The sequence below is a fragment of the Zalophus californianus genome, chromosome 1, assembly GCF_009762305.2.
Source record: "Zalophus californianus isolate mZalCal1 chromosome 1, mZalCal1.pri.v2, whole genome shotgun sequence".
Classification (NCBI taxonomy): domain Eukaryota; kingdom Metazoa; phylum Chordata; class Mammalia; order Carnivora; family Otariidae; genus Zalophus; species Zalophus californianus.
The window spans coordinates 46400999-46428537 of NC_045595.1; the positions used below are offsets into that span (position 1 = coordinate 46400999).

The 27539-nt window shown below is 41.1% G+C and overlaps 1 protein-coding gene across 8 annotated transcripts in view; it reads left to right on the forward strand.

The window, feature by feature from the left end:
• ITPR1 (inositol 1,4,5-trisphosphate receptor type 1) overlaps positions 1 to 27539 on the forward strand; it is a 320344-nt gene that overhangs the window by 109956 nt on the left and 182849 nt on the right. For 5 of the 8 annotated variants that reach the window (XM_027586400.2, XM_027586401.2, XM_027586403.2 and 2 more), the window contains exons 5-12: positions 5477 to 5592; positions 13629 to 13715; positions 16255 to 16413; positions 18301 to 18399; positions 19504 to 19587; positions 19697 to 19843; positions 25127 to 25222; positions 26663 to 26707. In XM_027586400.2, coding sequence (XP_027442201.1) covers positions 5477 to 5592; positions 13629 to 13715; positions 16255 to 16413; positions 18301 to 18399; positions 19504 to 19587; positions 19697 to 19843; positions 25127 to 25222; positions 26663 to 26707 — 833 coding nt within the window. The remainder of the gene's footprint in view (positions 1 to 5476; positions 5593 to 13628; positions 13716 to 16254; positions 16414 to 18300; positions 18400 to 19503; positions 19588 to 19696; positions 19844 to 25126; positions 25223 to 26662; positions 26708 to 27539) is intronic. The other 3 variants (XM_027586402.2, XM_027586406.2, XM_027586407.2) reach the window with 1 other exon arrangement.

Genomic DNA, 27539 nt, shown 5'->3' on the forward strand with positions numbered 1-27539 from the left:
ACGTTTCTCTCTCTTCAGCATCCCCCCTCCCCCTCCCACACTCCTTAAATAACTCCTGTATTTCCAACCTGCTAGTTGATGGATGGCTTTACTCAACATTTCAGCTTGGATGTTTCATAGGCATCTCAAACGAAGCAGAGTTGAAATTACTGATTTCTACTTTTCTCTCCAAATCCACCCCTCCCCAGCCTTCCTTTTCTTAGTAGGCACCAACACCAGAAAGAAGGCTCCCTTATGAGGTTCTTGGCTTAAAGTCCTTTGGTAGCTTCTCACTGCTTTTAGAATAAAAATTAGATGCCTCCCCAGGGTCTACACCACCCTGCATGATGCAGTGTCTGCTTGCTTCTCTGGCCACATCTCTTGTAACTCTCCCTATTGCCCAGGACCTTCAGGCCATCTTTTCTATTTTTTTTTTAACCTTTTCAAAATTTCTTTTATTTAAGAGCATTTGCACTTGCTAGTCATCTTGCCTGGAAGGCTTTACCTCCAGGTGTTTCTCAAGGCGGCTCCCCCACACCCTTCGGCTCTCTGTCAGATGCCACTGTGCTGAGGGTGCCCATCCTGATGACCCTGTGTAAGACGCTGCTTCTCCACAGCAGCTGCACTGTGGCAGTATATAATTCTTCCCTCCACATACGTTTGACTTGATGTCATTCAACTTGCATCTTTAGTTTTTTGCTGTCATTAAGAAACTTGCGAGTTGGGTTCAGTGTTGTATTTTCACCACCCTGTACTACACCCAGCACACAGTAGGCACGTTAGTAAATGGTAATTGCGTCCGTGAATAGATTCCTGGGGGCTTAGGACTGGAGGTGTCTTGAGAGGACATACCTGTCATGACTTGGGGAGCTGTAGAGATTACAGCTCAGCAGTTATCACTGCACTCCTTCTGTACTCCTAGGCCCTGGGTTACGAGTGCATACCAAACTGACAAAAATCTCTGCACTCAGGAGCCTTTCGTTCTAGAGTTCAAAAATCTAGGGATGTAGGTGCAGGATGGTGTGGAGAGAGTGGGGTTTTGGCTGTTCTTCTGGCAGCCTTTATTATCTGATTTAGTCCCTAAGATGGCTCCCTCTGAGAGGGCTTCTTTGCTTTCTCCCCCAGGGACCCTGTTGCAGAGGGCTCCATGAACACCTGTTGACTCCCTTCTGTTTTGCTTTTGTTTGTTTTTCCCAGTGTGGGGCTTGAACTAATGACCCTGAGATCAAGACCTGAGCCACGATCAAGAGCCTGACACTTAACCAACTGAGCCACCCAAGTGCCCCCTTGACTTCCTCTTCTCTTAACTGGGCACCACAAGTGCTCATTTCATAGTTAATGCATCCTCAAGTAGTTGACCCTTCTCCCTCCAACCAAGTTCTGGGATGCTGAGGGTCTCCCATGGCCTGTTCTGTTTGGGTTCCAGCCCACTCAGCCCTTCAGCATGTGACCCAGCCCTCTGTTCGGCTAATTTCTTCTGTGTTAGCCCAGTATGGCATCTGCTAAAGCTTAGGAATATTCAGAAGTAATTTTTTGAAAGCTTAGTTTATTCTTCAAAGGCCTAAAATAACACTTGTCATATAAGGTATTCTTTGTGGCATTTCTTTGGGGTGAGATCAAACCACTGTGTGTGTGTGTGTGTGTGTGTGTGTACATGCATACATATATATACACACACATACACGTACTCCCCTCTCTCAGATATGTATTATATATATTCTTCTGGATTTCCTGTATTTGTGTATTTCTATACTTGGCACAGTATTAGAATCCAGTGGAACTTTAATTTTGCCCTGCTGTGCCATCCAAATAGCAAAGGGCAATGTGGAGCCGCTGACTTGCAGAATTTTGGAAGGTTAGTTTAACATCACATTTGAATTGCTTAATTTAATTTTCTCTTTGAATCAGTTGCTAAGCAACCGGGAAGACAGGACAAAATCAGCAAGGCTAATTTGGTTCTGTTACTAGTTTGTTAGCATCTCTTATATTTACATAGCTGGTTGGTTGTAAATATGCTTAATCCAATGTAATGCTTTGTTTTGTCCAAGGAAAATAGTTGGTGTGGACGTTATGGCAAGACTTTGGTTGGATTGATAGTACTTAAATTGACACTGTCATTCTAGTTGAAGGGAAGGTCCCCTGAAGTTTTGAGCCTGTGTTGTGGCCCATTTATTTAAGTGGGGTGTTTGACTTGGCTGTCCCATGAACACTTGTAGAATGGTACTTTCCATTGCATGTTAATCCCTTGGCATTATGATTCCAGCCTGTTTGTTCCTAGAACCAACTTAAATTCTTTGTTTGGAATTCATACCATTTAGCTATTATCATATGAAGTGTGTTAGAGGAAAAAGAAATAGACTGTTTTACTCTCATTATTGATGAAGTTTGAAATTGTTTACCTAATTTGGCCCATAAAGTAAGTTCTGTGTCAAATATTAATACTGATGGCATTCATGTTTTGAATGCCTTTTTTTAAGTTATGTGATTATCAAGGAAGTCACCCTTGTCCAGCCCACCTCTGTCCACCACCAAAGCTAGGACCTAAGCTGACCAGTAGTCTCATGGTTGTGTGTGCTTGTTTATGGAGTAAATGGAGGGGGGGTTCACATATGTGAAACTGGTAGGAATACTGTCTCAGTGATGTCATTAAGTTGCCACTGAGACAGTAAATGACAGTGATCTGTGGCTTTCCTAAGAGGTGGGGACGACAACTCTATCTTTTAATAGGTTACCTGCGGTGTCCTTTGTTTTCTAAAGATCTAGATGGCATCTTTCATATGCCCTAATGATTACTTTGAGTAGATGGATTATGTTCTTGATAAGGGTAGACATCAGTAGTTTTATATTTAACTTATATAACTGCTTGTGATTAGGTAGACATATTTAGTGAAGAAGGAGATTACAGAAAGGGGGAAAGTACTTTTTATTTCTACAATTAAATGATCTTTTATTTCTTTTCCTGAACAGTGTCAAGGGATTATGTAGTACTTTGTAAAAATTCAATGATCCCAACAGAAGAAACGGTGATCTGAATTAGAGCAAAGTCCTAGTATCTACGTACTTGATAGCAAATGAATTTTTGTTGCTTTGAGAATTATCTGATGTAGACTATAACGAGGTATTTTCCTGTTTGAGGTCCTTTAAGAGAATCTGTTTCAGTGAACAGATGAGAATAAGAGTGTGGTTACTAGATTGAATGTCCTTAGAAGCTCGTTCTGAAATACTTCAGAGTATACTTTTTCCAAACCTGGGTTTTCATTCCAGAGTTATTAATTTTACTCTATAAATACTTAACCTTTTGAAAACCCAATTATGTCAAAATGTAAACTTCTCAGGGAATAAGTGTCAATTTTCGTGTTAGTTTTTTAGAGCAATTATTTCTAAACTTTTTTGGTAGCATGTCCCTATCAAAAATATTTGACAAGTATACCTCTAAACTATGTCTCTGTAAATATTTGAAAGTTCTATATATGTGTTACTGTACTAATAGATTGTATACATTATAAAAACAAGCAGGAAAATAAACATTGATGAAAAGATGAAGATTAAACAGCGTAGTATCCTATAATGATTATCCTATTATGATTATCCTACCGTAAGGCACAGAGGTGCTGTAGGGTTAGGTTCATCATTAGAGACAGTGCTTTAAATGGTTTTATCAGGTTTATTATCTAGGTGATTTCAGATTTTCTTTTTTAGATCATCATTATTTTCCCAGTCTAGTGGCTCACAAGAGGAATGCAACAAGGGTTGATTGTGCCTTTTTCTTATGTGCTCGGTTTGCATTACAATTATCTTGTGCTCGGTTTGCATTACAATTATCTTCCATGTTTGGATTTCTTTGCAGAAATACTTGGAATCCACTTTTCTGTTGTGTGAGGGCCAGTTCTTTTTTTTTTTTTTTAATTTTATTTTATTATGTTAGTGACCATACATCATTAGTTTTTGAGGTAGTGTTCCATGATCCATTGTTTGTATATAACACCTAGTGCCCCATGCAGTACGTGCCCTCCTTAATATCCGTCACTGGGTTAACCCATCCCCCCCATTCCTGTAAAACCCTCAGTTTGTTTCTCAGAGTCCATAGTCTCTCATGGTTCGTCTCCCCCTCCGATTTCCCCCCCTTCATTTTTTCCCTTCCTACTATCTTCTTTTTTTTTTTTTTTTAAACATATAATGTATTATTTGTTTCAGAGGTACAGGTCTGTGATTCATCACAGTGCTCACCGTAGCACATACCCTCCCCAGTGTCTATCACCCAGCCACCCCTCCCACCCCCCACCACTCCAACAACCCTCAGTTTGTTTCCTGAAATTAAGAATTCCTCATATCAGTGAGATCATATGATACTTGTCTTTCTCGGATTGACTTATTTCGCTTAGCATAATACCTTCTAGTTCCATCCACATCGTTGCAAATGGCAAGATTTCGGGGTTTTTTTGATGGCTGCATAATGTTCCATTTTGTATATATACCACATCTTCTTTATCCATTCATCTGTTAATGGACATCTTGGCTCTTTCCATAGTTTGGCTATTGTGGACATTGCTGCTATAAACACTGGGGTGCACGTGCCCCTTCGGATCACTACATTTGTATCTTTGGGGTAAATACCCAGTAGTGCAATTGCTGGGTTGTAGGGTAGCTCTATTTTCAACTTTTTGAGGAACTTCCGTACTGTTTTCCAGAGTGGCTGCACCAGCTTGCATTCCCACCAACAGTGTAGGAGGGTTCCCCTTTCTTCTCACGTGAGGGCCAGTTCTACTACCTAAGACAATATATGAAGTCGTATGAGCCCAGGCATACCCACATGGAAACACATCATGATGCACTGACACTGAGGGACAAAGGCTTGTGCTGTTTCAGTGCAAGCCCCTGATAGTTTATTTCTGCTCCCGAGAATCATCTTGTATATGGTGCTCAAGAGACCACTGCCCTAAGAGGTCCCTGCGAAAAGGATCCTTTAGTATTTATTTATTTCTAAGTAGGTTCCAGTGTGGAGCCCAACATGGGGCATGAACTCATGACCCTGAGATCAAGACCTGAGCTGAAATCAAGAGTCAGACGCTTAACCCACTGAGCTACCCAGGCGCCTCTTCTGTAGTTTTTTTTTTTTTTTTTAGTGTAGTTGATGGAAGAGAGTTGTATTTACATATGAAAATGCTTGTGTTGTTGCATATTACTAGGGTGTCTGTCCTTCTGTCTGCCCATCATGAAGGAAAGGAAATCACTATGGGGTAGCTTTAAGAGCCCTGGACTCCGAGTCCTAGATCTGCCCCCAACTGGCTGTGTGACAATGGCCAGTGAATTGACTTACTTTTTGAAAGCCTCAGTTTCCTCACCTGGCACCTCACGTTGTGGTGGTATAGATTAAAGGTCAGAGGAAAGGTTCCTAAAAGGGCCTTGTAACTTGTCATTTATACATACATAGAATGTTTTTTCATAGGTTGAATGCATATACTTCCTCAAAAATGATTTTTATTTGTTTCACTTCTAGATTGCCTCTTTAAGCTATGTCCCATGAATCGCTACTCTGCCCAGAAGCAGTTCTGGAAAGCTGCCAAGCCAGGGGCCAACAGTACAACAGACGCCGTATTGCTCAACAAACTGCATGTACGTATTTGTGAGGGACCTCTCCATGATAGGGGTCTTAGGAACGGCCACTTGGGTTGTGTCCCTAGATGGGGCACCCAAATTCATCTCTGTGAATAAGTGTGGGGGATGTGGTAGTCAGGGAGGACTTCCCTGGGGGAAGAAGAAATGACAAGCCTCATTCTGAGGCATCTGCAGGAGTCAGAGGGTAGGAGAAGAGAGAACAGAAACAAATAGGTTGCTTTGAATACTTCAGGAATTGCATCATTATTTTCATGATTTTAGGGCAGACATTCTCAACCTCAACAGACTCCCTCTTAATAGAAAATACTATGTAACTATATGAACAGGAAATAATATTCATAAATAATACAACCTCTGAAGACACCAGATTTTTTAAAAATGAATTATAAAGGAGAAATAAAAGGAAAGTAATAAATCTTATAATCGTGTACTTTAGTTAATGCTTGGGCAGGATTACTCTAGGGGACTTAAGGAAGTAAATGTTCACTCCTATTTGTATAAACTCAGAGGCAGCCAAAGACTGTGACTCAGGTAGGTGTGTGGTACTGGCTGCTAAAAAGCATGTTTTTTGTAAGTAATTTTCCAAAATGGTCAGCAGATCTTGGTTGTGTTACAAATAAAGCAAAGTATACTCTTCCCTTTATTAAATAGCCCTTGCATTTTGGGTAAATGTATTAATGGTAATTAAACCATGTAAAACTATGCTTTGTGTTGCTATGTAAAGTGGAGTTAGAATCTAGACCCAGAAATTGCAGACAGCCTTTTAACCCATACAAATGACAACCAGACATACAACTGTACAGGATGAATAATGCTTTATCCTTATACAGGATGGTACCATGCATTTCGGGGCATCCAGCATCCTGAGTCCTATGCACTGAATATCAGTAGCACCCCCCGCCTCCCCCAACTTTGTGATGACCCAGGGTCCTCCTGACGTCTGTGCTGGGACTATGGGAATCTAGCTGAATGGGTTGGGCAAGATTGTTTAATCTTGCACATCTCTCTTATTAGCTATTTAGTGCTTATGCCTGTGGGGTTATCTTGGAAGAAGTACATCTTCTGTAGTTCGGACTTTTCTTTTTCTGATATGAAAATCATTCTGTTCAATCAGATCTTAAGAGTACCTCTCAAAAAACCTTCCTTTTCCTATGCTTTTTACAGCAGTAGTAAATTCAGATTCCTCTTGACCATGCAGGAAGCCAACTGGAATAAAAGGAAGTTGGTGGTCCTGGTTGCTAAGTGGAGTGTGCATGTGTGTGGGTCCAGAGGGGGCCTTTCTGTCCCCTTGCTGTTGCTGCGTGGGAACCTGGGCCCAGAGCTGCTGCCACGTCTTCTACTTTTTTAAGAGAAGCTAAAAATTCATGCTTTATATCTAATATCTCAATTTTTAAAAAAATGTTGGCAACTAATTCAATTAAAGTTTAAAACATCCATTCAGTACAAAAATGTCTCAAGCTGGATGGGGTTCTTTAGCCACCTGTTTGCCACCTGGGATGAAGTGTCAATGGAAATTGCTTTCAGTGCTCCTTCCCATGAATGAACTGTGCAAAAAACTGCGCAGTTGAAAAATGCAATCTTGAAGGTGATCAAGAACTCTGAACTCCTTATTTAAAAAAAAAGAAAATGAAATGGCTCTTTCATGCTTTTGGTTCTTTAAAACATTTTTTACAAAGGAAACTAGTACCTTCCCCTGATTTAGGAGTACTGATGTGACTTGGATGTTGACTTTGTGCATTTCCTACTTTCCTGCTTCTTTGGACATTTTTTTCCCCTCTAGTGTCCAGAAGTGGCGTACGTGTTTTAGTGCAATCATTAAAATGTTGTATTTTGGCCAGCCGCTTGCTTTTGGGGGTTGATGGCAAGTCTCCAGTGGGTTTTCATTTTTATTTTTGTCAACTACTGTGCAGCACCCCAATCAAAGGTCAGATTATTTTAAATTAATGCCATTTAAGGAATTAGTTGTCTAGACCACTTGACTTTTGACTAGGATAAGCAACATGTAAACAGCATTCTGAGGGAGAATGACATCTAGTGGCTGGTTACTGTGTGTTCATTCCCCCTGCAGGACTAACTGGATTCTAACTCTTCTGGTCATGACTTCTCAAAAGTCTTTTGGCAAAATGAGCTTTCTCCCACCCACAAATCACATAATGTGTTCAAAGGCCTTGACTACTGTTTGCTGACAGCATTTTGACCTGCGTTGTTTTGGTTCTGAGAAACGGTCAATTACATTAAGTCATAGTCTTGACAAGCTAGGAAAAGCCAGAGGAGTAGCAAGTCTCTTGTTTCCCAAAGCCTGGGTCCTGTATTGCTTGTTTTCAGAAGCCTTAATTCCATATTGTATTACACAGTGTAGAGTTTGTTTACCTGAAATAACCTTTCCCCACTGTTCCAGTGACTTTTCTGTAGTAACTGAATAATGGTTTCTCTGTTTTTCTGAAATAAAATAACAGGTGGCTATGATAAGATTGACCTTGATGTTGCTTAGGGAGCATGGTAATATCCATGGTGAACCATGGTGATAGAGACTGTAGCATTAAGTGTTATTTCTTCCTTAGAAATTCAAAACAGGGCGCCTGGGTGACTCAGTTGTTAAGCGTCTGCCTTTGGCTCAGGGCATGATCCCAGGGTCCTGGGATCGAGTCCCACATCGGGCTCCCTGCTCCGCAGGAAGCCTGCTTCTCCCTCTCCCACTCCCCCTGCTTGTGTTCCCGCTCTCGCTGTGTCTCTCTCTGTCAAATAAATAAATGAAATCTTAAAAAAAAAAATTCAATACAGTCCTCAACCCAGTGTGTAAAGGAAAAATAGCAAAAGGTATTTAAATTATTAGGTTTTAAATTTTGAAAACATAACACATTTAAGATGATTTAAAAAAAAAAATCCAGGCTATTTGTCACAGAGATATGATGAGGTTTTTGAAGAAATAACACACATGAGTATGATAGAAAAATGATTGCAAAATATACATGAGTAAGAAAAGGAAAAAAATACAGTCCCTAAATCTTACTCCTCAAATATAATCTTGGTTTATATTTGGTGTGTTCCCCCCCATTATATTCCTGTGTTTCTACATTTTGAAGTATCAATGGAAACATACTGCTGTCTTCTTTCTTTAACTCACTTTTTTTCACTTAATATGTAATGAATAAATAAGAATCTTTTATTTTCATTTTATTGGCCACATGGTTCCTTCACGTATGCCAGCACTGTAATTTTACATAGCCAATCCTTGTGGGGTGGGTGGTATTTGGAATTCTGACAGTTTTTACAGTACTGAAACTAGCTGTTATGGACTTATTTGTGTGCAAGATTATCTTTTTAGGAGAAATTTCTGGAAATGAAATTGCTAAATCAAAGTTGTGCCTGTTGAAAATCTTTGAGAGACACGGCCAGAAAATCCTTCAGAAAGATTTGTCAGTTCACCGTCTTACAGCATGGGCCATTCCTTAGAATATACTTGAGGGGTTTAACAGACCAAGTCACATGCTGTTCGAGGATGAAGCAACCTCGATCAGTGGGTCCAGGTGTAGTTAGTACCTCACTACCTTTTTATCAATCTGTGCCTCACCTCTTAAACCCAAAAATCATGAAGAATGGTTTTGTTTAAGACTGGAATTTGGCTTTGTGGAGGAAGTTATCTCAGGACCCATAGGTGAACTCATATGAACACATTTGGTATTTATTTAGTAAAAAGTAAAATGAATTGGAGAGTTTTCTCCTTAAAAAAGTATGCTTATGCTTATAGAAAAAGTGAATTCTTTAATGGTCTATAAGGTTAATGCATGGAATGTTCATTCAGTAGTTATGTAGGTTTGGTTATCATTAAACCTTTCAACAGTATTACAGATGTGACAGTATTTTAAGACTGGTTCTTAGGTATTCTCTAATATTTTCTAATTTTACCTTTTATATCTTTTTAGGCAAATACTCTTTAGTAGAGCTGGTGGTACTTAACTAGTTTTTAATATAGGATATGTGCCTTCTTGATGACTGACTTGATGTTTCTGTGTAGACATGTCAGCAAACACTGAGTTGCCCCTTTTGTACTTCATCTAAGTGTAGGAACTTAATATTTTAGTTGAGTGCTTCTTAAACTGAGGCTACTGGAAATTGGGAGTAAGAGGAATGTCCATGAGAATTTTCTCTCAAAGAGTAACCTTTATGTCATTTAAATCCAAGAAACACAGCTTTGTGATTTACTAAAGATGAGTCCTTTCAGTATGAGGTTTTGAGTAGAGGGGGAAAAAACCATATTTGTTGGAAAACGTGTCTTATTTTATTGAACATACTGATTTTTCCCACTTGGACATTTTTTTCTTTCTTCAATGTTCTGTCCATATTAGCAGAGACAACTACTTAGCAGCAAGAACAAACGCCTCTTTAAGAAGTCTAAACCCTCCTTCCAAGTAGATTCAGTCCAGTGCTGTGTTTGGGAGACTACCTGTAGAATCTGTGCAGTACTCTGGAGATCTCTGGAGGGGTGCAGCACAGGCATGAAACTAGGAAGAATAGAAGGTGGGAAGAAATGTAAGGAGGGTGTGGATGGAGGGGAAGAGAGAGCTAGGAACGTTGCTGAGGGCAGTTCGGATGCCTAGGATTGCCATGTTGTCCACGCTGGTATTATTTCTGGATGTGTCTTGAACCCAGGGGATTTTATCCTTGGGTAACTGAGAGAAGCAGACTGGTAACTAATTCTGGGAGAGAGAGGGGAGGAAAGTCTCTGAATAGACCGTTGTTTTACAGGGTTGAGACAGATGTGAGAAACTTACAGTGATCTGCACTAACATAGGCAGATCATTCCCTCTTGTAATGTGGTTTCTTTTTGGTTTAGGATTGCCTTCCGCAGCTTATTTTTTTTTTTTTTTTTGAGGTCTTTTTTCAGAGGTACAGGTCTGTGATTCATCAGTCTTACACAGTTCACAGTGCTCATCCTAGCACATACCCCCCCAATGTCTATCACCCAGCCACCCCAACCCTCCCACCCCGCTCCATTCCAGCTTGTTTCCTGAGATTAAGAGTCTCTTATGGTTTGTCTCCCTCTCTGGTTTCATCTTTTTCATTTTCCCCTCCTTTCTCCTATGATCCTCTGCCTTGTTTGTCAAATTCCACATATCAGTGAGATCATACGATAATTGTCTTTCTCCGATTGACTTATTTCGCTTAGCATAATACCCTCTAGTTCCATCCACGTCGTTGCAAATGGCAAGATTTCAATTTTTGATGGCTGCATAATATTCCATTGTATATATATGCCACATCTTCCTTATCCATTCATCTGTCAATGGACATCTAGGCTCTTTCCATAGTTTGGCTGTTGTGGACATTGCTGCTATAAACATTGGGGTTCTGCAGCTTATTTTTGTCAAAAGATGTACCTTCCTAAAAATACTTACACTGAAGGTAGAGATGGAACATATGCTGGATTTGAAGGAAATGGAAAGATTTTTCCCCCACCCAACTTAGTTCACCAGTTGAAATTCTCATCATCAGAACATTAGAACATTTCTTAATTTTAGAAATGTATGTGTAATAATGTTAGAATTTATTGAATGCCTGTTATGTATCAGGCATGCATTTTCTCTGATCTCCCTTGCATTGTCCCCATTTTGTGATCGAGAATATTGAGTGGGGCTTGGGGAAATTAAGTAACTGGCCAAGATGGTAGAGCTGGTGTGTGGTAGAGCCAGGCCCAAACCCAGGAGATCCTGTGAAAATGCAGACTGTTCTTGGGAAAGAGGCCCGTTAGCCCATTGGTGTCTGGGGGGGCATCTGGCCTCAAGGAGAGGGAAACTCCGGGAAGAGAACAACGGAAGCTATTCTGAAATGCACGGCTGGTCACCAGGGTTTTATTATCCATCAGATTAGATATGGAATTTCTTCCCTGCTAATTTACTTCTGTTTGACCCAGTCTAGGTTTGGGGGACAGGGCTTGGAACAACAGTTTCTTTATTGCCTAGGACAAAGCTGGTTCCCCTTCAGCTTTGTTATGATAACAATACTTTCTGAGGTGTACGAGTAAATGAATAAAAATGCCTGTTCCGGTTGATGGCCCTGGCAGACTCTTCTGGAACCCTCTCTTCAGTTTTACCAGGTTCTCGAGCATGCCAAATTTGGACCAGTAATGTCTCCTGGCCCCATTTGTACCTATAGATTTGCAGTTGACCCAAATGTGGGTTTGAGGATTATCTCTGCTACTTAATAGATGTGTGATTTTTTAAAAAAATATCCAACATCATTGTATTTTATTTATTTATTTTTAAATTGAAGCATAGTTGGCACACAGTGTTATGTTAGTGTCAGGTGTAAAACGTAGTGACCTGACACGTCTACGGGTTATGCTCCGCTCACCGCAAGTGTGGCTGCCACCTGTCACCACACAACACACAACACTGTTACGGTATCATTGACTGTGTCCCCTATCCCGTACCTTCCATCCCCAGGGCTTATTTATTCCACAACTGGGGACCTGTACCTTCCACTCCTTTTCACCATTTTGCCCATCTCCTACCCCCTCCCTTCTAGCACCTGCCAGTTTGTTGTCATTCATATATTGGTCTGTGACCGCTTTTTTGTTTGTTCATTTCTTTTTTTAAATGTGGGGCTTGAACTCACGACCTTGAGCTCATGACCTGAGCTGAAATCAGAGTTTGGATGCTTAGCTGACGGAGCCACCCAGATGCCCCTTGTTTGTTGATTTGCTTTGTTTTTTAGGTTCCACATGTAAGTGAAGTCATGAAGTATTTGTCTTTGTCTGACTCATTTCACTTAGGATAATACCTTCTAGGTTCATCCATATTGTCACAAATGGTGAGATTTCATTCTTTTTAATGGCTAAGTAATACTCCAGTGTGTGTGTGTGTGTGTGTGTGTGTGTGTAGACATACCACAGTACAGATAAGTGATTTTTAAAATAAGACTTTTTTTTTAAAAGATTTTATTTATTTATTTGACAGAGAGAGAACAAGCTGGGGGAGCGGGAGAGGGAGAAGGAGAAGCAGACTCCCCACTGAGCAGGGAGCCCAACACAGGGGACTCTGGGATCATGACCTGAGCCAAAGGCAGACACTTAACCAACTGAGCCACCCAGGTGCCCCAAAATAAGACATTATTAAGCAAAATTTCAAATGTACACAGAAGTAATTAGTATAACAAACAGCCTGTGTACCCACCCAAGTACCAACTAATTGCAATGTCAAATAAACCTTTTAATCTATGAGTCTGTTTTTTCTTCTTAAAATGGTGATAATGGGGGCACCTGAGTGGCTCAGTTGTTGAGCATCTGCCTTTGGCTCAGGTCATGATCCCAGGGTCCTGGGATCGAGCCCCACATCTGGCTCCCTGCTCAGCGGGAAGCCTGCTTCTCCCTCTCCGACTCCCCCTGCTTGTGTTCCCTCTCTTGCTGTGTCTCTCTTTTTGTCAAATAAATGAATAAAAAAATCTTTAAAAAAAAATGGTGATTATGATCTTCTCAGGGAACTACTATAAAAATTAAATAAATTACTGTAGTGTCTAGCAGTTATAACCAGCATTCCATAAATGCTTCAGTGACCAGGCGCTGTGATACATGAGAGTGTAGGTACTATTTTTATCCTCATTTTACAAAAGTAGAAACTGAGGCTCGTGAATGTTCCAAGATGCAGAACCAGAAATCACCCGAAACCAGCATTTAAATTCAATTTTATTTTACTCCAACTTAAAAGAGGACTTTTACAAATCATAAAAGGCTATGCAAATTCTCTCCCACCCCTACCCTATTTTCTTCAAAAATACATAAGCTTTTGACGTCGTCTTAACCTAAGCAGATGTCCATGAATGCCTGAAAGAAAAAAAATACATATAAAAAAAGCCAAGAAGGCCAACAAAAACAAGGGCAGAGTGGGATGGCTTCCTGAACCCCTTGCTCATTTTGCTTAGGTATTTGCTTATTTCTGTGGTTCTCGTATGAACTGGTGACATTGGTTTTGCGTCACTACAGAGAAATATAAGCCATTGTTTCCTCTTTGTGACCAGTCTTCCTTCTCCATGTACAGCATGCTGCAGACTTGGAAAAGAAGCAGAATGAGACAGAAAACAGGAAATTGCTGGGGACCGTAATCCAGTATGGCAACGTGATCCAGGTAGATCATGGCCGCTCTTCTCTTCTGGAGCTGGAGCGTTACAAAGAACAAAACTAAAAAATAAACACATGAGATTGGGTTTGGACAGCTTTCCAGCAGGACTCCCATGGAGACAGCCAGTCTGGTGCAAAACGTCTAGCATTTCTTCTTATATGGGTTGGATTCTTGGGCTTTTGAGTTGGCCCGCTCTCAGCGCGAGAAGCCATTACTCTGCCCTGTAGTTGGTAATTTAAGTTCTGTGCAAATATTTTAAGTGAGAAGTTCCCTATCTGGAAAGGAGCCTGGCTGCTGCACTTTTGTTTCACTTGCTTTCCTTGAAAGTTCTATTGGGTAAAAATTGGCTTCCCTATAACTTTTATCTGTTGGTTCAAGAGCTGGTCACAGGGGCAGTAAGAGCAATTCAGTACCTCCAGGTAGAATATTTGATGATGGGTCTTATGTCTTGTCTCACGGGTTGTGAGGTTTACTTGTTGATCCCTTGTGGCTTTAAAGTTGGCATGGGGATAAAACACACTTTAGGAAATAACTACTGGCGGGGTTTGCTAAGAAAAATCTATCTGGGTCTATCCTTGCAGAAAATAGTGTGTGAGAAGGTCCAGTGCCAAATGTAGCCTTTTTCCTTTTTTTTTTTCTTTGAGATTTTATTTATATATTTATTTTAGAGAGAGAGCTAGTGCCTGCACAAATGGGGGTGGATGTGGGTGGGGGGAGGAGCAGAGGGGGAAGGGCAGGAGGGGAAAGAATCTCAAGGAGACTCCCCCACTGAGTTCAGAACCCAACCAGAAGCTCCAACTAGTGACCCTGAGATTGTGACCTGAGCCAAAACCAAGTCCGAAGCTTTACTGGCTGAGCCACCCAGGTACCCCTGTAGCCTTTTTCTGTTTATCTAGTTGCTGGATCATTTTGATACAGACACAGAGGGTAATAGTTACGAACTTTTGAAGACCTGACCCATCTGGTTATCTTGCTTCATTATCTCCCTTTCTGAAAGATAGCACTTGCCATTTAAACTTGACTGGTTCCAAAGGAATTCCTTCCCATTGTTATTTGTGTTAGATAGAGAGCAGTGATAATCTGGATCATGGAAAAAGTAAAATTGCCACATTGGTAATAGCAACCCTTTATGTTTAAATGGGTTATTATGATTTGGCCTTTTGGCATAGTAAAGTAGCTTTCAAATCTGTTTGAAGATAGGTCCTTCCAGTCCCACTCCAAATTCCTTTCAAGTTCTGTCCAACTGAAAAAGGACACAAGGGGCTAGGTGGGCCCAGAGTTCAGTATCAGCTTTATTACTGGGCCAGACTAGTGCCTTCAAACTCAGGACTCCCTCATGTGGTTAGATCAGAGAGTATGGCTTGAACTGAAGACGGAAGGTGGGTACAGGGGCTAAGAATGTAAACCCTAAGTGTATTCCAATTCAGATTTTGTGACTTAATGACTTTGAGATTTTGGGCAAGAAACGTTCCCATGCCTCGGTTTGCTCACTAGCAAAATGGGAATAATAATGGTATTTGTTTCCTAGAATGATTGAGGGGTATCTGTCCCAGAGTAAGCTCTGAATACATTTTAGCTGATATTATTACTTCTTCGAAGCCTGGATCTTGGGATCCATCTCTAGGTAATGTCAGTTTATAAACCAACTCAGTTTAGCACCTGGACAGGTATGTGAAGGATCAGGGGCCACTCACCAGGATAACAATGAAGACTTAAGAGGGCATTGCCTTCCCCTTGTGTATAATGGCCTAGGGATGCCAGGGACTCACAAATCAGACTCGTTACCCTAACAACATGGATAGAAGAGTGTGGACCTCCTAGGAATGTTCTAGAAAGTGTATCTATTAACATGTGAAAAAGGGGTATTGGCAGTTGGCAATGAAGTTCCATGCTGGTCTTAATATTTCTCCAGGATTTGAGCAATCTTTCATGTACCCTTCCATTCCCTTATAGCCTGTTAATTTGGGAAGCATTAATCACTGCTTCCTGGTATAGATCTACTATAAGACAGGTCGTTTCCCATTTAGTTGTTTGGTTCTCCCAAGAATCAAGAATAAAGTGCTTAGCACTTGAAGGTGGAAATTTATAGCAGCCATGTTATTCCACATAAAATGACTACCCCCTTATAGGGTCCTCTCTTCAACTATTTCTTATGCTCAGAAGTACCTTTCCTTAGCTCCATCTTAAGGTCAGGGATATTCAGATTGCAGTTCCTCAGCTCCTTTACATGGGATTAGGCTCCTACCTGTTAACAGATGGCGGAGTGCTGTTCCTTGCTGACGGTGCATTTTACCTGAACAGCATCCATCTTGTCCATGGCCATGTTGGGGGGATAAAATAAAATATTTCTTCTTCCCTCTACTTCTCCCTTTGCTCTTTCTTATTTTCTAATTATTCCCTGCCTCAGGCACTTCGATGACTCTCTAACTTCACAGTTAGCTCAGGGGTGGAAGGAATGTTTGATATATATTATGTGACTGAGAGAGACATCTTAGAGATTCAGAGACCTGCTGACACTCCCCTTATTCTCTCTGTGGGTTTTCAGCTCCTGCATTTGAAAAGTAATAAATACCTAACTGTGAATAAGAGGCTTCCAGCTCTGCTGGAGAAGAACGCCATGAGAGTGACTTTGGACGAGGCGGGAAATGAAGGGTCCTGGTTTTATATTCAGCCATTCTACAAGCTGCGCTCCATCGGAGACAGTGTAAGTGCAGACTCGCAGCCTGGGGAGTGCCCCATGCCACGCCTCCGACCCTAACTGTGTATAGAAGTCAACTGGGAGAATGTTATAGTTGGAACCAGAGGCTCATCCTGTATGAAGAGAAGGGAGTCACTATGGAAACCAATGTTTGGGAAACAGGGAAATTTGGAGAGAAGTGTGACCTAAATACAGTAGCTGTGTTTTTCCTACTGAGTTTCTGAAAAAATGGTATGAATAGCTCATTACCTCAGTAACTTCACCATGAAAACAGCTATCATACATTAATGTCCCAGGCAGTGTCCCTGTCATTCTAGATCATTAGTGGAATGGAAACGCCTCTCTATTTTGGAAATAAAGTTAGTGAAGAAGGAGAAGAGAAGAGAACTAGAGACAGCAGGGAAGGAGAATGGATTTTAGGATTATTCTTCACTTGTTCCTTTATCGATAAGCCGACAGGCTCTCCGTCACATTTCAGTGACTGCAATTGGTCCTGAGCAGGCTTCTCTCCTCAGGGTCCCTAGGATATAAAGCCACTGAGATACTTGTCCATGTGACTTAGAGCAGTTCTGATACTCGTCAGCTACATTAGTACGTCATTATGTGGGCATATACTCGACCAGTATGTTTAAATGCTATTAAGCCGTTTTTCTGACCTTGTTAAGATTCCGAAATAGTTTTTTTACTAAAATGAAATGTGTTCCTTAAACAGCTTGAAATCTTGTCAAAATGCTCAGCTAGCCTTAACCTCAAACTGAGTTTTGCCATTTTCAGTATTGTTATTTAAGTTTACAAGCTTTGGGCAGTGCAGTATTCATTTATATGCTGTATCCCAGAAGCAGGTAAAAGCAGACCATTCCTTCCCAGTTGGTATGCAGTAAATATTGATCCTCAACTGAGAAGAGAAGAACAAGTACCGTAAAGCTTAGCTTTCACCATAAGTTTTGGATTTTTTTGAGGTACTTAATATATATTTTTGGGGTACTCCAAATGGGGTTAGGGAAAATTTAATTGTATATCCTTCCCAAACGTAACAAAGTGAAAATAGATGAGTTTTACCTCTTAGGAAGCCATCATTTCTGTTCTCCTTCCTTCTGCCCTCATAATAAAAGACCAAGGTGCTTTGTCCTGAATTTCATTTTTGGGAGATCCTTGGCTTTCTTATTCTTTAAACTTACCTGTTCAGCTGTACCTTAGTTGAGAAGGGTAAGACGGAGTTGAAAGGTTGGTTACCTTTGTAGGATAGTGTTTTACAAACACGTGTTGATCTGTTTGTGGACTCAGATCAGTTTAGTGGCTTGTGACTACCATTTTAAAAAGTGGAGTAGAATAGATAGTATCAGGCTGTCCTAAACGTAATGAGGGTAAGTATTGTTTTAGGGAGGTAACTTCTGTTTTAGATAAATATAGATATGTATATGTACACATATACACACATACACACATATATACACACACACATACATGCACATAAGTAGGTATGACCGGAATCTAATAGAGATGTATTTCTTCCTGTGGTTTGTACCAAAAAAGTATGAAAGTCATTGCTTTAGATATAGAAGATTATAGTTTTATTCGTTTAAAAATAGACTTCCTTCAGGCATTGTTCTGCTTCTACTCCTAATACTCAGAGCTTACTTATAGATCTCCATTAATATAGGAAAAGGGCGATATTGACAGTTGGCAGTGGTGTCCCATGCTGGTCTTAGCATTTCTCCAGGGATTGGACAGGGATCGTGGGACATCACTGGCTGGCCGGTACTATGAAGGGTTTGGCTGTGCTGGCTGAGGATGTGCCATATCCGAGGGGGTCGTCTAAGGATGCCCACCTGCCCTCCACCAGGGACTTCTGACCTGTTTTGTGAAAAGCTCCGTTGGCCTTTTCCTTTCCAGGTGGTCATTGGTGACAAGGTTGTACTGAACCCCGTCAACGCTGGCCAGCCCCTTCATGCTAGCAGCCATCAGCTGGTGGATAACCCTGGCTGCAACGAGGTAAGGGAAACCTCGTGATGGCTTGTGGGCAGGCAGAGGCTGCAGGGGCAGGCCTTCTTGAGGCCAGAGCATGTGCATGCTGAAAGTGACCTTATTAGTGACTTGGGGCAGCATACCTATTCTGCAGGTGAGTAACCAAGGCCCAGGATCAGGGTTGCCATGTGGGGTTGGGTGAGGGCTGATAGCTACCCTAGGGCTCAGTCTACTAAGCCTCCTATAACTGGGAGATTGTTGCCTAATTTGTTAAGCCAGAGAAGGGCCTCTTCTACCAAATTTTTCTGGCCAGAGGAGCTCCTTTTTCCAGTCTGTTTCCCTTGGGAGAATGTCTTTGGCTGATATTAAGGTGGGTGTGCTACAGGCCATCAGTGGCCTTGCAATGGGGATATGTTGATTTTGGCAATATATCTCCTTGGCCTCAAATTTGGCAATTACAGGACCAAAGGGCAGTAGCTTGATTGTGACATCAATATTTGTCTACAGGTTGGGGACAAAAGCTCTGGAGTCAGATAGATGTGGAACGAAATCCCAAATCTTCCATCCCCTAGCTTTCGCGTTTCTAGGCTAGTTACCGTACATCTCCCTAATCTCCCTGTGCACTAGTTTTCCTGTCTGAAATAGGTGTGATGGTCCTGCCTATTTTTTAGGGTGTTGCTGAGGACTAAACGTCGTCATGAATACTAGTGCTTAGCCCAGTGCCTGGCATATATTTAGTGTACAAGCAGTGACTTCTCTTGCTAGTGATGCTCATTCACATTTTAGAGTGTATTCATGGGAGTCTGTACCTTTGTTTATCAGCCCTTGTTTTTATTGAGCTTTTACTTTTTGGCTGCAGAACAGGAGACTTGGAGAAGAAAGGCTGGAAGTGAGGTTCCCTTAGTCATTTCGAGTATACATGGTGATGGGCACAAATGCACCCTTTATTACCAAACACATCTGCCAGGCCACTTAAATTTGCGGTTCTTGTGAACTTAATGGTGTGAACTGGTAGGATTTTGGGGCGGAAGCCCAGCCCTGTTTCTTGGGCAGTAATGAGGAGTTTTAGTGGCTGGAAGACATAGTCGTGGGGAGGGATGTGTGAAAAAATAACTGTCATTTGTTTTCCAGGTCAATTCTGTCAACTGCAATACAAGCTGGAAAATCGTCCTTTTCATGAAATGGAGTGACAACAAAGATGACATACTGAAGGGGGTGAGTTTGCTACTTCTCAGGCTGGCAGCACTTGGCTCTACGTGGGGCAGCAGCTAAGTCCTCTTGTAAAATTCATTGTCCTTAAACCCTCCATGTGCTGACATTTTAGGGTGACGTGGTAAGGCTGTTCCATGCGGAGCAGGAGAAGTTCCTTACCTGTGACGAGCACAGGAAGAAACAGCATGTCTTCCTGCGAACTACCGGCCGGCAGTCAGCCACATCTGCCACAAGTTCAAAAGCCCTGTGGGAGGTGGAGGTAAGGGGTGGGGCTGGAGAGGGCGAGAGAAGATTAGGGGGTCTGTAGGGTACTTAAGCTGACGTCTTTACGAAAACGGGTCAGGATGACAGATGAACAAGCACATCGTTCGTATCCGAAGGATGCTGGGTGTGCTTGTGAAGGAAAATCATGTCCACTTGGGACGCAAACTCACAGCTGAAGCTGTAAGTTTTTCACTCTCAGCCATCTAATTGTCTTTTCCTTCCATGTCTTCCTTCCCTTTGCTCATTTGTCTGTCCCAAGGATATGTAGTTGAGCACCTACTCAGTGGGATACATCAGTGACTCATGTCAGGGATAGGATAGAAAGAGACACACCCAGATCACTGGGTGGCGAAGTGGCCAGAGACACTTTCCTCATGTTTGGGGGAGTGGGATGAGGGAGGGAGTTCAGGTTGGGTGAAGGAGGTGGTATCTGAGCTGGTCCGTACAGGATGACATGTATTTCTGAAGGCAGAGATGTGTAGAGTGTAGGTCACCTCATGTCAGACGGTGGCACAGAATTGGGAATATGAAACAGCCTTGAGGGTAAGGCTCAGCATCCCAGTTTGGTGGGGAGTGGAAGATAGGCACGGAAGTGAAAGAGAAACTGGTTTTGGAGACCAGAGCCTGAATGGCATCTGCCCAGGCTGGGAGGAGTTGGGATTTAAGTCATAGGCAGGGGAGGAGCTTGGAGAGGAGTTTTGAGCAGGGAAGTAATGTAATCAGTGAGCTCCTTACAGGGATAAATGATTCTGCTACTTGAGGAGATAAATGATTGTGTATGTCATTTATTGAGAGGACGTGCAGAGAGACTAGAATCGTGGGACCCACAGACAATGGCATGAGTGCTTGGTGACAGAGGTGACAGGAGCCTGAACTGCAGGGACTTGGCCTCTCCCCCCGAAGCCCTTCTCTCTGTGTAACTGCAGCTCTTGGGGTACATGCATTTCTCTGTCTTGGCTTGCCTCCTCGCTTGTTCCTCTCTTGCTTTAATGGTTTTATGTTTTTATTGAGGTATAGCAGACACGAAGTGCCCAGGTCAAAAGTATACACCTTGATGAATTTTTACACACATGTACAGTCACATAACCAGCACCTAGATCAGGAAGTAGAAGACTAGCAGCACCCAGAAGGCTCCCTTGAGCTTCTTTCCAGCACTATCTTGTTTTTCCTCCTAGAGAAGTAACCAGTGATTTGACTTCCATCTCCATGGTTAGGTATTCTCTGTTCTTGAATTTTGTGTGAATGGAGTCAGACAGCATATAATCTTTTTTTGGTCTCCTTTTCTACCCAGCATAATTATTTTGAGATTCATTCATGTTGTTGCATGTGTCAATAGTTCATTCCTTTTTATTGGTGAGAAGTGTTTCACCATAAGGTGTTCCATAATTTGTCTGTTCACCTGTTGATGTATATTTGAGTTGATCCCAACTTTTGGCTGTTACAACTAAAGCTTCTGAGGGCATTATAAATGTGTACAAATCTCTTCATAGTCATGAACTTTCATTTCTCTTGGCTAAATCTAGAAATGGAATAGCTAGATCCTATTGTGGGTGTGTGTTTAAAAAAAACTACTGAACTATTTTCCAAAGTGCTCCTATCATTTTATATTCCTGCCAGCAGGGTATGAGAGTTCTGGTTCTTCCACATCATCACCAACACTTGGTATGGTTAGTCCTTTTAATGCTAGCCATTATAATAGGTGTGTAATGAAATTTCCTAGTGCTTTTAATCTGCATTTCCCTGATGGCTAATGATATTGAGCATTTTTTCATGTCTTTATTTGCCATCAGTGTATCATCTTCAGTGAAGTGTCTGTTCCAATATTTTGCCCATTTTAAAAATTGGCTTATGTCTCTTAACATGGATGTTGTAATACTCAGGTTTATCTTGGCTGTTGTATAGAAAAATTTCTACAGCTTTCATGATGAAAGGACTCTACATAAAGTTTTCAGTTTCTGCCTTCCCCTTTTTCTTTTTCTACTCTCCACGCCCATAGCACTCGTTGGGAGATTTTTAGTTCGTGCCTACATAGAGACACCGTCAGTCCTGTTAGATTATAAACCCACTGTGAGCTAGACCTTTGTCCTTGTTCACTAGTGTCACCACTACTCAGCACAGCGTTTTGTATGTTCAAAACAGTCTTTCAGAACCACTTTCCATGTGGGATTTGGATACTAGTGCCAAAAGAAAAAAAAACCCAAAAAACTTCTTCTCAACTGAATTTAAACTAGTAAGTGGAGACTAAAGACAAACTGAAAATACGGGAAGAAAGGAGGACGTAAACCATCATTTCATTAACTTAATGTGCCATTTCCTTGGAGCTGTTTGTTCTGTGAGCAGGTTATTTTTGCACAGTTGACGTCACTTTACAAACATTTTTGCATCTTGCTTTAACGTGTTGTCATAACCCCCCCCACCACCAAAAAAAGTCTGAACCCTGCAGAAGTCACCGTGGCTGACTTGAGTACATGGAAGGGCAGGTACCATGTCTTATTCACTTCTAAATTGATAGAAACGAATGAAAGACCACAAGTTTGTATGGAGGGTGTTTGAGGTCTGGATTTCTAAAACTTCAGGTACTTAACTCAGAAGTCTACTTCAGAGCATCTTCTCTCTGTCTCTTTTTTTCTTCTGAGAAGAAACAGCTGTCTGATTCTTACTCCCTAAAAAATTGTTTCCTGCCGGTTTTTCCCTGCATATCCTCAGAAAACATTGAATGTCTCTTTTTTAATATTTTTCTTGTAGATTCTGGAATCATAAGTGCTCCTTTAAAATAAAAAAAGGAAGACAATACCATGTATAGCATTTCTTGTACAGCAGGCCTGCTAGTGACCAGTTCTCTTAACTTTCATTTGAAAATGAGGAAATCTATTTCACCTTCATTTTAAAAATCTGTGTTTTTGGTTTTTTTTTAAATAATAGCTTCATTGAGATACAACTCCTACATTTAAAGGGTACAATTTAATGGTTTGACTTAGGTCTGTAGAGTTTGGCCACCATCACCACAATCAATTTTAGAACATTTTCCTTACTCCAAGAGGAGCCCTGTATCCATGCTGGTCACACCTTGTTTCTCCTCAAACCACTGTCCTCCTGGCAATCACTGTTTCTTGTCTCTATAGAATTGTCTATGCTGGACGTTTCTTATAAATGACATACTACAATGTGATCCTTTGTATCTGACTTCTTTCACTTAGTTCACAGTGTTTTCAAAGTTCAACCATATTGCCATGTGTATCAGTATTTCATTCCTTTTTATTGCCAAATAATATTCCATTATATGGACATACCATATTTTGTTACTTGATGGCATTTGGATTGTTTCTACTTCTGGGCTCTTCTTATTCAGAAGAATAATAAGAAGCATTATTCATGCTTCTGTGAACATTCACGTACCAAGTTTTTGTGAGGACATAGGTTTTTCAGTTCTCTTAGGGATGGAATTGTGGGGTCCTATGGTAATGCTGTTTAACTTTTTGAAGAATTGCCAGATTGCACTAGGTGATACTCCCACCTGTGGTGTGTTAAGGTTCCAGTTTCTCCACATGGCCTTCATTTATGAAGGCTCTTTTTGTTGGATACAGAATTCTAGGTAGACAGTTTTTTTCTTTATGTACTTAAAAGTTGTGTATCCATTGTCATCTTGTGTGCATTGTTTCTGATGTGAATTCAGTGGTTTCTTACCTTTGTTCTCTGTACAAAGTGCTCCCCAGCCCCCCCCACCCCCCCAACCCCCCGCCGGCTGCTTTTAAGATTTTTCTTTTTATTTCTGGTTTACATTAATCTAATCATGATGTGCCTTGGTGGGTGGGTGTGTAAGTGTGTATGTGTGTGTGTTTATCCTGGCTTTGAGTTCATTGAGTTTTTTGAATCTGTATATGTATTAAAATGGGAAAATTTGGGTTCATTTTTTCTGAAATATTTTTCCTGCCCCCACGAACCCACACAGACATGCTGGATCATTTGATATTGTCTGAGAGGTCACTGAGTTTATGGGTCACATTTTCCTGATTCTTCTCTGTCCAGTGCTTCATGATTATATGCTGAACATTGTGGTGCTACTTTGTGGAGTATCTGTATTTTGTTGCCTTCCTTTAAAGAGTTTTGAGTATTGTTTTGTTAGACAGTAAAGTTACTTGTGAATCAGTTTGATGCTTTGGAGTCTTATTTTAAAGCTTTGCTAAATCAAGTGTGTTACAGTCTTTTTTCTTTTTTTAGGGCTGGATTGGCCCCATTACTAAGGTGTAACCCTTTTGACATTTTTGCTGAATGCCCCAGGTGTTCCATGGAATCTCTCAGAACACCACCCAGCCCCAAATGAGCAATGAGAACATTGAGCTCACAGCTTTCCTGTCATTCTTCATTTGGCCTTGTGTGGTCTCAACTTACACATATTCAACTTGGTATTCAACCAAAAACTCAAGGAGGCCCCTGGGTAGATGTCTGGAGCTTTTTCTCTGGGTAGCTCTGTATTCTGCCCCAGCAAATTCCAGCCACTTCAGTCTCCCTAAATTCTGATATATCTCCTCAACTCAGACCGGTGTCTTCTGCTTGGATTCTTCTTCCCAACACTACCATCCAGAGAGAATATTAAGGCAGAAAGCTGGAATATTCATGAAGATCACTTTGTTTCCCCTTTCTCAGAGATCACAATTGTGTACTGCCTGTTGTCCAACATCTGAACACAATTGTTTCCTGTATTTTATCTAGTTTTCTAATTGTCTATAGCAAGTTCATATATTATGTGCAGTGTTTAATTGTTCATGGCACCAACTACCAGTGCCAGTTATACCGTCATGACCAGAACCTGAAGTTACATGTATTTTTATGGTAAATTGGCCCAGGCTCTGTGAGTTTCAAGTTTCAGAGCCCTGGCTTATCTATGTGTTTCAGCACGTGAGTACAAGTATAGAATGCTTTCACAGTTTCCTCTGAAATTTCTTCTTATTTGTCATGCCTTTTATGGATGAATTGTAGAACCTTAAGTTCTACTTTATTATGATTAAAGCAAATAATCTGAAAAACATTCAGCTTTTTACTGGAATCATTTCGTATTAACTGGGAGACTATTTCTTCTTTGGAGAAACATAACACTTCCATATGTCATATGTATCTGACGTTACGTATGATACTTGCAATGGCTTTGTTTGAAGATACTCATCTTTTTTTTAGCTAGTAAATATCACTCCTGAACTATGACTTATGTGTGAAGTCTCAGTGTTGTCTTAATATGGGTTGACATTATTTCCACTCCTGTTAATCATTTCTCCTCTTGTAGGTAGTCCAACACGACCCGTGTCGGGGTGGAGCAGGATATTGGAATAGCCTCTTCCGTTTCAAGCATCTTGCTACAGGGCATTACTTAGCAGCAGAGGTAAGTAGAAGCCTCTGTGTCTTTCTCTTTCAAGCCTGTGACATTCCTTTTTCTTCATTTACCTGTGGCCATTGGGTAGTTAGATGCTCAGTCACCTTGCTTTTCCTTCTGCTTTTTGTTTCCTCCTGCCTCATTTCCCTGCTTATAGATGAGAAAAGGTAAAGATGATTAACACATTTTAGTACTTCACAGGGATTTTGATCAAGATATGGGGAGAAAACAAGTTAGAAAATAATACTGTCAGGGGAATGTAATGTACAGCACGATGACTGTAGTTAATTATACTGTATATTTGAAAGTTGCTAAGAGAGTAGATTTAAAAAAACAAAGAAAAGAATGCTAATCTGGGATTTAGGATTACAGAAATTTTTTCTCTTGCATTTTGCTCTCCCCACATCTTATCTACCAGCCCTGCTCCTAACATGAATGTCCAAGACTCAGCTGTAGTGAAACATGGTATGTAAAGCTGGAAGGATTAAGACACAATTTTACAAGTATTCTGGTTCTCAGAGCACTAGTGGAGTAGACAGGGTCTTGTCTTTTACTTGCAAGAATGCCAAAAATCAAGGAAATTAACTTTACCTTAAATGTCTTTAAAGGGTTTTTGAGGAAAGGCAAGACTCGGTATTGAAGGACAGGAGGAATTTACTTTTTAATATTTGTGTTAAATTAAGGAGCCATCATACTGTGTGACAGATGCTGAGTTTTACTCTGATCTGCTAGAAGATGTACGATACACATTCATATCAGATTCTAGTCGTACATCAAAAGATACCTCCCATTGTCTGGTTCCACTGTGGGATGGCTCAGAGATTTTTCAAGGTGATGCGTGGGTGCCAGTATTGCTTCTGCAGCTGACCCCAAAGAAGGCAGAATCTAAATGTACTGAACCCCCTGGGATGCCTGATTCTTGTAAGAAGTGATGATTTTGAAATATTTAAGAACTGAAGGTCAAGACTAAGTTGAAATTGAAAATGAAGCCATAAGGAATATGGACCCAGCTAACCAGCTGTGAGAAATGTTGATTACGTGGTTTGCCAAAGATCAATGGTGTTTGCATTACTTGTTATGTTCTGAACTGAGTGTAAACTCTTGCTGGAGGCCACAAATTTTTTATTTCTGACTAAAACTAAGGATTATCAATGACTGGATACTGATCTTTTATTTATCTCAGGGTTGTAGCTGTTGCTTTGCTAGTGAATTCATTGTGTTCTTCTGTCAACACTTGAGAGCCGTCTTTTGGTGACTGGTAGATCGTTCCGTGTGTGTTGTACTCATGTGATGTGTGTTGTTGTGGCATGCTGGTTTCATGAACAGAGGGAAGGGACAAGTTTTTAGTTGTTCAGAGATGTTCGCAGGCCTTGAAGTCTCCTGCAAGTGGGGCCGAGTCCTGGAGAAATCAATGGATGTTTTAATTTCCTAATGATTCTTTTTCATCAGGTAGACCCTGACTTTGAGGAAGAATGCCTGGAGTTTCAGCCCTCAGTAAGTATGAGCAAGAGCCTTCTTGTCTCCATCTGGTAGGGTGAGGCCAAATGATCTGGAACCCCCTTTAAGAAACTGCCATTTGTCACTGAGTGATGGGGAAGGGGACACCTTAGGATGCCTTAAAAGAGAGTCTTGTTCTATGCTTCCCTTGAGGGCAGTCATATCTTCCTGTGTTCTGATTGGTCCAAGACTGTCAGTGATGATGCTCCTTCTGTGTGCTTCGTCAAGGGGTCTCTGCCTTTAAGTTGTAGAAGTTGATGGTATCTCTTGGAATGCCCCTAGGTTAGAGACAGAGATGGCCCCTTAAGAAGTCGGCCTTTTACAAATGAATATCCGATTGCTGTTGACCTCAATCTATGACTCACCCAGATTTTTTCAGGGAATGAGTGTGTGAGATGGGTAGTATCATTTAGGTGATGGAGGTAACACATGAAGCATGGTGCTCCTGACATCTGATTAGACACTTAATTGTCTAACCACCTGTCCTTGCTTTTTGCAAACTCAGAAACAGACTTTATAATGTGGTTTAGAATTTAATGCCAACAGGATCCTTCTTTAGAAGCCATATAACCAATTAATGCTGATTTGGAGGCACTGGAGGGTTGAACTGTCCACAACTATGGGTTAAAGAGGGCAGTGGTTGTGTTATATAGAAATGATGGCTATCAATAAAGCACTTCATTCTGGGCTAGGATTTTAAAAAATGCAAATAATTTCTACTCGGACATTGTTTGTTCATGTGATCATCTCTGGTGAATATGGTAGGTGGTATTGAGCTTATTTCTTTTTTGCCGGGGCGGGCGGGGGGGGGAGGCGGTAAAATTTCAGA